At 40.1% G+C, this 15,541-nt stretch overlaps 2 protein-coding genes across 3 annotated transcripts in view; both read right to left on the reverse strand.

Annotated features, from left to right (window-relative positions):
- Window positions 1–1,563, reverse strand: part of LOC308099029 (uncharacterized protein) — a 4,994-nt gene extending 3,431 nt beyond the window's left edge. The window contains exon 1 of the mRNA XM_080447566.1: window positions 1,352–1,563. Within this exon, the coding sequence (XP_080303692.1) occupies window positions 1,352–1,505 (154 nt within the window). The 5' untranslated portion in view covers window positions 1,506–1,563. The remainder of the gene's footprint in view (window positions 1–1,351) is intronic.
- A 1,166-nt stretch (window positions 1,564–2,729) lies between these two features.
- The window catches only part of LOC308098999 (C-type lectin domain family 17, member A-like), a 38,815-nt gene continuing 26,003 nt past the window's right edge, over window positions 2,730–15,541 (reverse strand). The window contains exons 1-6 of one of the 2 annotated variants that reach the window (XM_080447493.1): window positions 6,825–7,011; window positions 6,441–6,530; window positions 5,316–5,420; window positions 5,067–5,200; window positions 4,749–4,861; window positions 2,730–3,962 (exon numbers count right to left, since the gene is read on the reverse strand). In XM_080447493.1, coding sequence (XP_080303619.1) covers window positions 3,839–3,962; window positions 4,749–4,861; window positions 5,067–5,200; window positions 5,316–5,420; window positions 6,441–6,530; window positions 6,825–6,966 — 708 coding nt within the window. In that variant the 5' untranslated portion in view covers window positions 6,967–7,011 and the 3' untranslated portion in view covers window positions 2,730–3,838. Of the gene's footprint in view, window positions 3,963–4,748; window positions 4,862–5,066; window positions 5,201–5,315; window positions 5,421–6,440; window positions 6,531–6,824; window positions 7,012–15,541 lie in introns of those variants that run through there. The other variant, XM_080447494.1, reaches the window with a different exon arrangement.

Below are 15,541 nucleotides of genomic sequence, written 5' to 3' on the forward strand. Positions count from 1 at the left end.
GTAAATTAGGTAATAATAGGTTTATTATAAATTATGCTGTTTTGTCTTAGACAGAACAGAAGAGGAGGAGGGCTGATGGTGGTAGTTTGGTGTGGGTTCCTCCGTGGCTTACAGCGGAGCACAGAAATACCATCAGCTTGGACCAGTGGTTCTCAACCTGTGGGTCGGGACCCCCAGGGGGCTCCGCACATGTTTTTTTTTTATACCTAAAAATTACAAAATGTAATACCTCAACTCCTCTAAGTGCTTGTCAGGGTGGGGGTCCCCAGTTCAAATATGATTAATTGGGGGGGGTCCCCAGTTCAAATATGATTATTTTGGGTGGTCCCCATGCAGTTAAAATATGATTATTTTCAGTGGTGGACAGTAACGGAGTAAATGTACTTGAGTACTGTAGCCTACTTAAGTACAGATTCTGAGGATCTGTACATTACTTGAGTATTAGATTATTTTGTAATACTTAATACTCTTACTTGAGTACATTTCCAAGATAAATATTTTACTTTTACTCAAGTACATTTCTAGGAAGGCTATAAAGTACTGAGTACTTTTAGGTTGGCTGTTTTTTTTTTCTTCCCTAAAATGCAATTGGCCAAACTTCTGCTCTCACACTAGCCGTGTTGCTGTCTTCCCCCTCCGCTCGCCTCTTTGTTACATCTTGTATGGGTGTATAGGAGTAAAAATATTTAGTTCTGGTTCCTCAGTCATTTCTATGTTTAGGTGTTTCTGCAGGTGTTCTGGCTTTGTATAACGTAGTGCATGGTTCTACAAGCAAGCACATCAGTCCATGCAGAGCAGGTGGTTTCAGAGAGTTACTTCTCTGAAACAAGAGTTCCAAGGTCCTTTATCTACATTGTGAAAACATTACAGCAATGCATTGATATAAAAACTAAGAAATGTACCTCTACTTTTACTTTTACTTGTACTTTAAGTATTTTTAAAAGCATGTACTTTTGAATACTCTTACTCGAATAACGTTTTGACTGAGCTACTTTTACTTGTAGTGGAGTACATTTGACCAGGAGTATCTGTCCTCAAGTACTGGGGTCGAGTACTTTGTCCACCTCTGATTATTTTGGGGGGGTCGCGGCCTGAAAAGGTTGAGAACCACGGGGGAGAGCAGCATTGGTGTACAAAGTCATGATTGGACAGCTGATAAAAAAGTGGTGCACGTCATACGCCCTTTTCTCAAAAAGTTTAACTATTGTAATATCTATAGTATAGTAATATCTATTTGTAGAATCAGCCTCAGGTCTTAATGACTTAAAGCCAGTCTCTCTGGTCTCATTTAAACTTGTAAGAAAGCAATTAGGTGCCTCACAGACAAATCTAATATTTTTTACTCTCTTACCAGACTGCAGCCTCTTCCGTGGATGTTTCTGAGCTGAAGTCTTGGTCTCAACGTTCTCATACTTTACATCATCTTCAGTAATCTTGTCCTCGATATCATCGTAATCCTCTTCCTCTTGGATCTCAATGCTTTCAGAATGAAAAGCCACGGCCATTTCTACCTTTATGACTTTAATGTATCTGGCTAAAGTGTTTGATTAAGGCTCAGGTCTTCACAGCTGCACTGAAGAAAAGAGAAGTGTTCTGACGCTGTGCTCTTTCTTTTATTAATTCTGTCTCGATCGATCTTCCTCTTTTATTTAGTTTGTCCTCTCACATTCAGTGGTGTAAAGTAATTAAGTTAATTTACTCGGTATAATGTTGAGGTATTTTATACTTTACTGGAGTATTTCCAATTTTCAGTTCATTTACTTCTACTCCACTGCATCTCAGAGGCAAATATTATATTTGTACTCCACTACAGTTATTTGAAAACGTTAGTTAGTTGTTACTTTGTAGATTTCGATTATTATTACAAAACCACTATAACCACTTCAGCGTTATATTTCGGCCATTTGAAAATCTACAATCCGATCTACAAGCTCACAATGCATTGCGATGCAACGCATTGTGAGCTTGTAGATCTGCTATTTTCTAAAAAAAAAAATCTGAAATTGGACATTCTGCATATTGACTACTTTCTACTTTTGATACAAATACCAACCCTGCCCTAGGGGGTCCTCAGAGTTACTACAGGGGGGCCGCCAAATCTTTGTGTGATAGGATCATTTTGTTACATTAACCACTTGAACCCAGTAACATCCCTATTCTAAGGAGAACTTTAGCTAACAATAGCAGATCTACAAGCTCACAACGCCTCGCATTGAGCTTGTAGATCAACTATTTTTGGCAAAGAGAGGGAAAAAAGAGCATCTACCTTTATGCTCTTTATGAAGATGATGTAAAAAGAGCATAAACTTCCGTGTAGCATATGCATTTTAGCAAAACAAAATGCCTCAAATCATGCATGCAGTGTCCGATTGCCGTGAAAGTCCTAAGAAGAAATAGCACCCTTTTCACATTGGTTTCATATTTAATTTTAAAAGAAAAAAAAACACTCCAGTGATCACCCTCCCCTGTGTCAATGTTGGCACCCGTACTAAAGGTTGAATACCTCTGAGCTAGAGTATCAATCTGCCATTATGCCTCACCGATTATTATACTTTTATATCAATATAGTTCTTAAGATAAAACAACATTCATGGTCAAAGTTATTTATTATTAAAGATGGAGTCTCTTTAGACTGTAGGAAACATACTGTACCAACTTTTCTTGTTATGCTTATTCATTTATTTAGGAGAATGTGAAGAAATCAAACAATACAGCCATACATCTGCAGTCATTAACAATTATCTGTTACAGTCAGACTATTATTAAAATGTATTTAGGAAAAAAAAAAGTGTGTGTGTGTGTGTGCGCGTGCGTGCGTGCGTGCGTGCGTGCGTGCGTGCGTGCGTGCGTGCGTGCGTGCGTGCGTGCGTGCGTGTGTGTGTATGTGTGTGTGTGTGTGTGTGTGTGTGTGTGTGTCTGTGTCTGTGTCTGTGTCTGTGTCTTTTTGTTTGTGTGTGTGTGTGTGTGTGTGTGTGTGTTCAGGGTTGTGATTCCAGTGTGTGAGCAGGTCACTGAAGTCAGAGTGTGTTGTCACCACAGTGTGGTTTGTGCAGTAGGCAAAGTAGACCATTAAACCCATTAAATACAATGTGGGTTGTGCAAAAAAAATAAAAACAGTTATGTTAGGGTTAAGGCAGATCAGTTCAAAGTGCTCACTACCTGTTCAGCTCAGGGTGGATTGGTGGAAGAGCACACATTGGATCACATGTAGAACAGCATCAATGTTACAGCTCCTGAACACCTGACGCTCTCATCCAGAGTGTCTTAATGTACTGTATGTCACGTATCCCATATTGACAGACAGTGCAACTAGGTATTTATATCGGAATCTAAATCTATTTTGAGACATAGGACTGTACAGACAAAAGGGAACACATAGTGACTGAATAAACCTTTTATTTAAATGAAATTAAGCAACATATTCAACCAATGTTAACAATAAACAAAAGTATAAGTTTAGTTTAGTTTAGTAGGCTACTTTAACACTGAGCAGAAATATTACATTCAAAGGTTAGTCTACTGTACAACCACGAGCCATGCAGTTAACTTAATTATCACATTGATTGGAAGTAGGAGAAAACAATTAACTACAGAGACAATTCCGTCTCTGTACAAAGCTCACACAAGCTCACACATTAAATGAACACATAATATCTCATTTGGGTAATCTGCACCAAAAATTAAGTAAGTGAAGTGAATTGCACAATTAAACTCAGAACTCCATCATTACGAGGTGGGAGGGAACGACATCACTGCATGAGGTGACAACTGAAACTGAAACCTGACTGATGGCAATTTATCCAAATATTTGACATCATGTAGTTGTACCAACATTTCACTAGATAACTCTTTCACAGATAAAAAGTCTCCCGTCAGAACATGACATGTCGACCCATTCTCCAACATCAAGCACAACACAGTCTTCATCTCCAGAGTTATTAGGCTCACCAGGGCGCCAGTACCTGGAGTAGGAACATTTAATACATTCCAACACATTTACATGATATTTAACCATGACTACAAATTATATTCTAGATATTAGATGCAAATTAACAGAATAGTAAAATAGACAACATGTATAATTGTGTTAGTGACAGTGTGGTTGGTTGGTACTTTATTATAAGATTTTATAGCTCATAGCGCGGCACCGAGTGCCGCGCTATGAGCTATTTTTGAAGAATCGTGACAATCTGTGCAAATCTTTGATATATATATATATATGTATATATATATATATATATATATATATATATATATATATATATATATATATATATATATATATATTAAAGCATATATATTAACTCAAATCTTTACTTCTGGGGGGTCCCTGGAACAACATATTTTGAGATGGGGGTCCGCGGCCAAATACATATAATCTTGTTAAAAACACTACATTTGTAGAATACCCAGAAGCAAAGATTTTTGTCACAAATGTTCGCTTTAATAATATATATATTCAAAGATTTGCAAAAAGTTTCATGATTTTTCAAAGAAATAGCAAATCTACAAGCTCATAGCGCGGCACTCGGTGCCGCGCTATGAGCTTGTAGATCTGCTATTTTTTAATAGCCCAAAGTATAAGATAATGGTCAAAGTGGTTAAAATCTAAAAATGACCGATGCTTTCCCGGTCTTAATGGGTTAACACCAGAAAAAAGTAGGGAAGATGAAATCCCTGTATGTGAAATGTGTTTATAATGAATAATGATAGTTTAAATGAAGAGAAGAATGAAGGTAAAGTCTTACGTTGGTGTGGTCAGTGGTGACCCGTCTACCCATTTCCACACTCCTTCCTCCTCTCTGTCAGTCAAACCCAGCCACTCACTCTGGTCTCTGTTAACAACTGTGTTAACAAAGTCCTGGACAGAAAGGATGCTGGTTACTGAAATACACACTGTACACACACGCACTCACACACACACACACACACACACACACACACACACACACACACACACACACACACACACACACACACACACACACACACACACACACACACACACACACACACACACACACACACACACACACACACACACACACACACACACACACACACACCTGTTTTTCTTTGCTGTTTATGACCATCAGGTCTGATTGTCTGTCTCTACAGTGTTGTCTGCTCTTCTCCCAGGTTGTGCCCCAAGTAGAGATGTAATAACACACACCACCACCAAATGTAAATCCATGTTGTTCTAATTACAAAATAGCAAAGTTAGTCACTGTTTTGTCATTTGCTCAGATTAATGATGAATGATGAACAACATGTTATAGCAATGAAACAAAAAACAACAACTTTGTCTTACTGACCACAAAGAATCCTCTGGTTATACTGTCCAGTTATGTTGTTGTATCTGGACTGCAGGTGGTCCAGGTCTTTGACCAGGTTGTTGTTCTCTTTAATCAGTTCAGAATCTGTAAGAAGGAGAATCAAACAAACTGATGAGTTTTATTTACAACTTTGTTCTGAACAGACCTCCTTAACCCATTAAAACTGGGAAAGCATCTGTATCATTTTCGTTTTTTGCGCGTTGGCTATTCAAAAATAGCAGATCTACAAGCTCGCACTGCGATACTTTGTGCCGCGCTGCGAGCTTGTAGATCTACTATTTTTGTTGTAGCCAACACAAGCCGAGACACATCAGACGCATCCATTTCCCATGTTATCTTACAGGGCAGTAGGCAGTGTTAAAGGAGACATCCGGACATTTTAAGTGTTATCTCTGATGTGTCGCTAATCACTCACCATCATTGAAAGGGACGTTGAGTTATTTCAGAGAGTCCCGTGTCGTAATTTTTTCCCCGACAAGCTAAAGTTAATGCCGAACGAGCTAACGCTGGTTGCTTGTTTCTCTCCCTGGCAACACCGAGTTGCCAGGTTCTGGGAGAGAAACAAGCAACCAGCGTTAGCTCGTTCGGCATTAGCGTTAGCTTGTCGGGGACTTTCAGTGCATGTTTGAGTATCATGAGACTCTACAATGAGCAGTAGTAGAGAAAAAAATAACTTTGCATCGGTTATAATAGACGAATTTCACTCATACACGGGCTCCCATTATGCCAACGGAGGGGGTCGAAAAAATGACGACACGGGACTCTCTGAAATAACTCAACGTCCCTTTCAATGATGGTGAGTGATAAGCGACACATCAAAGATAACACTTAAAATGTCCGGATCTCTCCTTTAACATGACAACTGGTTTTCTGGTGTGTGTAGCTCATTTGAATTATGTTGGAGTGTAGGCTCACTGAAAGAAAACTACAAGCCAAATGGCAGCCAAGTGGGGTCAAACTACACAATCTACTGCTACTATTAATACATTTTATGGGGTATCATACAGTATTTGCTAATATTGGAAAATACAATTATTACATCTTGAATCATCGCAGAAATATAAAACATTAAAATAAAATACACTGTTCTGAAACTTGACTTACAGAGAGAGAGTCTGAGACCAATGTTGAGCAGAGCTTGAACACCACAAAGCAATCCAAGACCCAATCCAACCAGCCTGTACCGTCTTCTGACTGGAGACACACACACGCACACGCACACGCACACACACAGAGAGAGAGAGAGAGAGAGAGAGAGAGAGAGAGAGAGAGAGAGAGAGAGAGAGAGAGAGAGAGAGAGAATAAAGAGGGAGTGAGATCAGTTAACCCATTTAGACCTGAGTTCGATTCTAATAACGCCTTCTACATTTTCTGAAAAACTTTAAATATTTATTCAAAAATTACAACAAATGATTTCAACCTAGCCTCTTAATCAAAAAGTTTAGCAGTATATTTTTAGTGATTTGTAGTTGTAGTAACATATCTTACCAGATCTTATCTTCCGTGGATGTTTCTGCTGAGCTGTAGACTTGGTCTCAACATTTGCATAGTTTATGTCATCATCTTCTTCCTCATCATCATCATCTTCCTCTTGGATCTCAATTTTTTCAGAATGTAAAGCGACAGCCATTTCTACCTTTATGACTTTAATTCATCGTGTAGGTATTTGTTATGGTTCACCTCTTCACAGCAGAATGAACAATAGAGAAGGATCCTCTTTATTTTATGAGATTATGAGTTGTCATATCATCCACCCCCCTCCCCCTCCTTCCTCCTGTTGTTTCCTCTTAGCAGAGGCAGTGCATTCACACCTCCTCCCCCTCCTCAACCCCATCCTCCACCCACACCATCCTATACCCTCCACCCTCTCGACCACTTTCAGTCTCGCATAGCGTGAGAAACTTCCGAGTAACACATTATGAATCTTTTTTTATTTGTATTATGTCTTAACCCATTAAGACCGGAAACGCATCTGAGTCACTTTAGATTTCTCTGGCTATTAAAAAATAGCAGATATACAAGCTCATAGCGCGGCAGCGAGTGCCGCACTATGAGCTTGTAGATCTGCTATTTTGGAAAAAAAATGTTACACTTTGTGCAAATCTTTGAATATTTGTAACTCAAATCTTTGCTTCTTCGGGTCCCTGGAACAAAATATTTGACAAATGTTCGAGCCAACTGACCCAAGGGACCTTTATCATAACTTAAATGAGAGTTGTTTCCTCGATACGATGATCATCACTGAAAGTTTGAAGTCAACTGTATTCAGGCCTATTTGTGTCTGCAAATATCATATTTAACCCTCTATGATAATCTTATATGAAATCATAAAGTCCTTCTAGAAAGGGACACTTTGCAGAGTGCATATCTCTGCCAGGCTGGGTGGCCTACACTCATTGTCACATCTCGAGATCATGTGTAAATGCCTCCGCCAGGCCAAAAGGCATGATGAGAGAGTATTGTTTGCACCCTGTCCGTCCGCGTGTCCGTCCGTGTGTCCATCTGTCTGCGAGCAGCTAATCTCCGGCAACGTTGGCCCGGTCGCTGCGAAACTGTGCACACACACTTCCTGGATGCCAATTCAGAACCTCTGCCCCAAATGTTTCACACTGTTATAGCGCCACCATGAGGCCGAGTTGTGCAAAAAAAAAAAATTTATATTACTCCTACAGATTTTGTCCAAACATCATGCAAATCGGTACACAGTATCTCTATAGTCATGTGATCAACACGTATCTGTCCGATTTTCCATATTGGATCCTGATTGGCTAAGATTGGCTTCCAAAGTTTGCAGGATTGGTTCGTTTTGAACAAAATGCCTAGAGTCATCAACGCAGCATGCGATTTACGTGAAATTGCGCACGCACATTCCCACTAGGCCGAGGAAGAAATGCCACTTGAGAATGTTCAAATTAGCCTCATGGTGGCACTATAACAGGCCGATTAACGTTTTTACCTATAACTGCACCGATCTGTGTGAAACTTTGCACGCACTCTCCCTAGAGGCCAAGGAAAAACCTTTGCCTTGCATTTTTCACATCTGCCTTTTAGAGTGCCACCAGGAGGCTGACTTTTGTATTAAAACAATTTGCTATTACCTTCCGAATCTGTCCAAAAATCACGCAAATCGGTACACAGTATCTCTATAGTCATGTGATCAAGACGGATGTGTCTGATATTTCATATTCCATCCTAATTGGCTAACATTGGCTTCCAAAGTTTGCAGGATAGGTCCGTTTTTAACAAAATGCCTCAAATCATGAATGTGCGATTTCCGTGAAATTTTGCACGCACATTCCCACTAGGCCGAGGAAGAAATGCCACCCTTTTCACATTGGCCTGTTATAGCACCACCAGCAGGTAGCAAAACAAATTCCTGGAACAAAATGCCTCAAATCATGAATGCAGTGTCCGATTGCCGTGAAAGGCCTACGAAGAAATGTTCACATTGGCCTATTGTAGCGCCACCAGGAGGCCACAATAACCTACCTGACCTGGCGGAGACCTGTGCTCTGAGGAGCACTTTTTCTAGTTAATCATGGTGTCGCTATAAGTCACTTCACGTTTTGGCCTTTAACTCTTGAACCGTAGGGCATACAATAAAAATGTTTTCCCCTGGATTTCTTGGATCATGATGCAACTCCCAAATATAGGCCCCGCCCATTTTTTGCAGACTAGTTTTCTTCGAAACACAGTTTTTGCTATTAGGCCTACTCCTACAGATTTTGTCCAAAAGCACCAATCGGTATCTCTGGAGTCATGTTATCAGTCAGATTTTTCATATTTTATTCCGACTGCCTATGATTGACTTTCAAAGTTTGCAGCCCGGGACCATTTTGCAAAGAATACTGCAAATCATGAACTGATCTGTTGTGCCTTGAAAAGGAATCAATTGTGGCTGGCTATAAACACAGATTCATAAACCACAGTCCATAATGCTCTTCTGTATTTTACGTTAGAACCATTAATAACAATGCTTCTCATTTGGTAACATGAGACCATTACGTTTGGATTGTTATTTGTGGTCAATAGATCCAATTTGTTTGACATTCCAATTTATAATTGTAGAAGTTGCTTGATGTTGGATAGGGGAGCGCTGGCCCAATAAATGTTGAGAACCACTGATCTACTGTAATAGGAAACACAATCTAATTCCCAGACGTATCTCATCTCACCAGGAGAAACCTGGAAAAGTACCTGAAAGTACCTATAGGATTCCTCACAACTTTGCAACCTTTAATTCAATTCAGTTTTGTTCAGTTTACAATAATTCAATTCTGCATAATGTTTTTTATTGGCATCGATTTAAAAGCAAACAGTGCAGGTCAAAAGCATCAACATGGATCAAGTCACAAACAAGACAAAGCTTGTATCTATTGTGGTCCATAAAACAGACATAACAGAGAAAACAAAACAAAACAAAACAAAAACTAACATATAAAAAGTTAACACAATTATAACACACCCAACAGAAGATAGGGAGCCAGGGATGAAGACACAGGGATACTACCACTCACAAGAGGCCCAGCAAGGGCTCACCCAGTGAGTCACCTACAACCATGGGGGCAGGCCAGCTAGGGAAAATAACTTTAGCTAGGTCCAGTTGGTATTTTTAGTAAGTGAGGCCATGCATTATTTAAGATCAACTTAAACTTAAAAATCAATTGAAAGGGCTCAATTAGCATCAATATTTAAAAAACAATGTTGCCATGAACACACAATTTGTCCAAATATTTGGCATCATGTAGCTGTAGGCCTACCAAGACAACAGCTAACTAAGACATTTCACTAGATAACTCTTTCACAGATAAAAAAGTTCAGTGCAGAACATGATCTGTCAATCCACCTTCCATAAACAAACGTAACACAGGCTTCTTCTCCGTAGCTATTAGGCTCACCGGGCAGCCAGTACCTGGAGAAGTAAGAACATTTTATTCATTACAATATATTTACAATACATTTAACCATGCCCGTTTCTGCCCATATTCCTAATTAATTAACGGATAGTGAAATATACAAGAGGTATAAACTGTCTTAGTGACATTGTGGTAGGTTTGTATTCTACTACACGATTTAATACCATTTAGAAAAAAGTAGCAAAGTTTAAATATATGAAATGTGCTTATAATGTCGGTTGAAAGGAATAAGAGTAGCATGAAGGTAAAGTCTTACATTGGTGTGGTCAGTGGTGTTCCATCTACCCATTTCCACACTCCTTCCTCCTCTTCAGTCAAACCCAGCCACACTTCAAGGTTTCTGGTAACAACTCTGTTAACAAAGTCCTGGACAGAAAAACTGCTGATTACTGAAGTACACACTGTACAATAGATAGGTTACAACACACGCACGCACGCACGCACGCACGCACGCACGCACGCACGCACGCACGCACGCACGCACGCACGCACGCACGCACGCAGGCAGGCAGGCAGGCAGGCAGGCAGGCAGGCAGGCACTCACGCACGCACGCACGCACGCACGCACGCACGCACGCACGCACGCACGCACGCACGCACGCACGCACGCACGCACGCACACACGCACACACACACACACACACACACGATACCTGTTTTTCTTTGCTGTTTATGACCATCAGGTCTGATTGTTTGTCTCTACAGTATTGTCTGCTCTCCTCCCAGGTTTTCCATGCACCAGTACAGATGTAATAACACACACCACCACCGAATGTAAATCCATGTGGTTCTAATAACAAAATAATAAAGTTAGACACTTTTTGGTCATTTGCTCAGATTAATGATAAATGATAAACAACATGATATAACAATGAAAAAAAAAATGGAAAAAAAACTTTGATGTCTCACTGACCACAAAGAATCCTCTTGATGTCGTTTCGTTCAATTAGTTTGTTGTATCTGGACTGTAGATGGTCAAAACTGGACTGTTGATGGTCTAGGTCTAGACCACACTGGTCCTTCTGCTCAATTACGTTGTTGTATCTGGACTGTAGGTGGTCTAGGTCTAGACCACACTGGCCCTTCAGTTCAGTTACGTTGTCGTATCTGGCCTGTAGATGGTCAAAACTGGACTGTATCTGGTCCAGGTCTTTGACCAGGTTGTTGTTCTCTTTAATCAGTTCAGAATCTGTAGGAAGGAGAATCAAACAAACTGATCATTATTTACAACTTTGTTCTGAACTGACCTCCTTAACCCATTAAAACCGGGAAAGCATCTGTGTCATTTTAGTTTTTTGCACGTTGGCTATTCAAAAATAGCAGATCTACAAGCTCGCAGCCAGTTACTTCGTGCCGCAATTAATGCAAGCTTGTAGATCGGCTATTTTTGTTGTAGCCAACACAAGCCGAGACACATCAAACACATCCATTTCCCATGTTATCTTGCAGGGCTGTAGGCAATGTTGACATGACAGCTGGTTTTCTGGTGTGTGTAGTTCATTTGAATTATGTTGGAGTGTAGGCTCACTGAAAGAAAACTACAAGCCAAATGGCTGCCAAGTGGGGTCAAACTACTAAATCTACTGCTACTATTAATACATGTTATGGGGTATCATATTTGCTAATATTGAAAATGAATAAATGTTGAATCATCACAGAAATATAAAACATTAAAATAAAATACACTGTTCTGAAACTTGACTTACAGAGAGAGAGTCTGAGACCAATGTTGAGCAGAGCTTGAACACCACAAAGCAATCCAAGACCCAATCCAACCAGCCTGTACCGTCTTCTGACTGGAGACACACACACACACACACACACACACACACACACACACACACACACACACACACACACACACACACACACACACACACACACACACACACACACACACACACACACACACACACACACACACACACACACACACACACACACACACACACGTGAGAGGAGGGAGGAATATCAGTTAATATCTTGTTTGAAAAGTTGTTCAGGATTTCTATTGTAGTGGTAGCGATAAAACTATAGCATTAAGAATCCCCAATTATGTGTTTATAATCCGAGTGATAATGCTACAAGACATGGCTTATGTTTTATTTGATTCTTTGAAAATCATAGAAATAAAACGCCAAAGGAAGATAGCAACAAGTGATGTTTATATGATATTAATATATGGTTTAAGTACTGCAGATGAGTTGAATGCAATTTGCTAATATATAATTTTTTAAAAGAAAAGAAAAAAGGAGTGCACATAAAGGTCAGTTTATAAAATGTTACTTTGAGCTCTGGGTTAGCTTTATTTTGTTCCTTCTTTTTTTTCTCCTTTATTTTAGAGTAGGAAATGATTCACCCCTTTTTTCTGACAACTTTGAGTATGCTCATGCACACTAGGTGTGTTTTATGAATCCATTTAGACCCGTACTTCAGAACAGTGTCACACAAAAGTATATAACACATTGAAATAGTGAAAATAGCAGATTTTTGGACATACAAGGTTTCCACCCGACAACAACAGTATAGCAACATGGTTTAACCCTAACCCAAAAATAGATTTTTTTCAGGGTGGCTTGTCAGGGTGGGGGGGTCCCCAGTTCAAATATGATTATTTTGGGGGGTCCCCAGTTCAAATATGATTATTTTGGGGGGTCCCCAGTTCAAATATGATTATTTTGGGGGGTTGTGGCCTGAAAAGGTTGAGAACCACTGGCTTAGACGAGCAGCATTTGTGTACATTCATGATTGTACAGCTGGAAAAAAAAGTGGTTGAAGTTGTAGCTAAATACCTTTTTAGCTAAAAATGAATCTCTCCTCTATACCAACTTGTGTGACTTAACCCATTGAAACTGGGAAAGCATTTGTGTCGTTTTAGATGGGGGGGGGGGGGGTGCAGTGGGGAGAAAAATAGCAGCCGCTGCTTTTAAATTTCATGCCATTTGGTGCCCCCCCCAGGCCTGCCTGTGGGTCGGGACCCCCAGGGGGTCCGCACACGATTTTGGGGTTGATAGTGAAGTGACAATTTAAGTTAATACCTAAAAAAAAGAAGAGAGAAATACCATTGCTGCATAAAAAACTACAGTATATGCTACTATAAAAACTCGTCAAACATTGGCCAAATTATCAAATAATATAAGATAGAGGCAAAACATGTGAAAATAGCTGAACTACAAGCTTGTAGATTGGCTATTTTTACAATTGTATCTGTGGAACCGAGTCAAACTAAATGTTATGCCTGCTTGTCAGTGTGGGGGGGTCCCCATTTCAAATATGATTATTTTGGGGGTCCCCAGTTCAAATATGATTATTTTTGGGGGGTTGTGGCCTGAAAAGGTTGAGGATCACTGGCTCAGACGAGCAGCATTCGTGTCATTATTCATGAGTCATGATCGGGCAGCTGATAGAAAAAGTGGCGCACGTCATGCGCCCATTTCTCCAAAAATGTAACTATTGTAATTTCTCAACTTTTAAAAGTGCTCTGCTTGGCCAAAAAAAATGCTCTGATAAGTGCCTTAATAAAAGCGGCAGCTATATGTAGTCACCTTTTGGAATGTTTAATTTAAAAAGGTGGTGTCTATTCATTAGTTAGGCCTTTTTTGTAGTTGTACAAAAGGGTTGTATTGGTAACCGGAATACTCGCCCCAAAACACACTCGCCCCCATTGTTTTCGCGGACCAGCAGTTCTTGTAGGTTAGCCATAGTTGCACTGAGGTTAAGTTAAGGAATAAGGTTAGGTTTTGGCACCGTTTTACTGAGGTTATATGTTTAGGAATAAGGTTAGGTTTAGGCATAGTTTACTGAGGTTACATTTAGGAATACCAGGTGAATACTGCCGGATTTGCCCCGGGGCGACTGTGTTTTGGGGCGAGCGTACACTTTCACTGGTGCGCGCAGCAGCTGCACTCTCAGCTGTGCTCTCGCACTCTGATAAAAACAAAGCCCCAAGGAGCCAAGAACACACACTGCAGTAAGAAATCGTCCGTATTTTGAGGTCGGGGAATCAATATGAATTGACAGGCGATTTATTTGAGAAATGACGGTGATTCTGCTGTCCTGCTCTCACTGACTCCCCCATCTCGCTGCTGTGTGTGACTGTCAGCGAGTCAGCGAGCTGTGAGAGTATGTGATTCTGGGTGTCTGGAAAGAGCCCTCAGCTAGTCAAGCTAGTGCTTTCAGTGTTGCTAAGATACGGTTTCTGCCCCATAGACTGTAGGGTATAACGGGGAGGGGCTACTGGTAACGTGGTGTGAAAAACAGATCTACAAAGCAACAAAGCGTCAACGAGCGAGGCGTTGTTAGCTTGTAGATCTGTTGTCCAAAAAGTTGTGACGATTTTGACGTTGCACTACCTGCGTAAGTGATTTACATAAGTATTGGGTCATAATGTGTTTCATATTAATGGTACATTGTGCAAGTACAGTAACGGTATGGGAAGCAGCTGGTGTTGTAGGCTGAATATTTAGTAATATTTTGTGCAAAAGTGTGGAGTTATATGGAGCATGCATCTGCCATTTTACCGTGGCAGACACTGACTATCCACTCCTTGGGTGTCCAGGTCAATTAGTAGTAAGGATGGTTGTTATGGTGATGTATAGCAAAGCATTGCTCCAGTCCAGTGCTTTTGTCCATGCAGTGGCTGTCAGTGCTGAGTCCAGCTATATTTGTCAGCTATATTTGTCAGCTATTCATTTGTCATCATAATTATAATCAATGATATAATCAAAGAAACCATTACTGGTGGCTTTTTCTGTGTGCTCACTGTGCTGCCTGTGCTGGTGTCCTTTTTTGGTCCCCCTGCCCCTCAGATAGCCTGAGTCTGCCACTGACTGCAATGTCAGCTAAATGGTATTTAATTCATTAATTATATTATTATACAACTTCATGCTCTTAGTTTGACTTACTGAATCGTATTGTTTGATGTTTAATGTCAGAAATGTCAGACAGAAAAAAACCCAGACAACTTGACAAAAAAACTGTGTGGTGTGATTGTGTAGATCTTTCTTTTTTCTTTTCTTTTTTTGACATGACTACATTTAAAGTGCCATTTGTGAAAATATAAATTGGTGTTTTTTGTCTTACACTTATGATATAATTGCTAATAACCATTAAAAATGTGTCACTTTACTTAAAGGTCAATAAGATATCATAATACTCTCTCTCTCTCTCTCTCTCTCTCTCTCTCTCTCTCTCTCTCTCTCTCTCTCTCTCTCTCTCTCTCTCTCTCTCTCTCTCTCTCTCTCTCTCTCTCTCTCTCTCTCTCCATTAAAAAGTTGTGTCACTTTACTT

This window comes from Gymnoscopelus braueri (assembly GCF_963280865.1).
Source record: "Gymnoscopelus braueri genome assembly, chromosome: 2".
In the NCBI taxonomy this organism is placed as follows: domain Eukaryota; kingdom Metazoa; phylum Chordata; class Actinopteri; order Myctophiformes; family Myctophidae; genus Gymnoscopelus; species Gymnoscopelus braueri.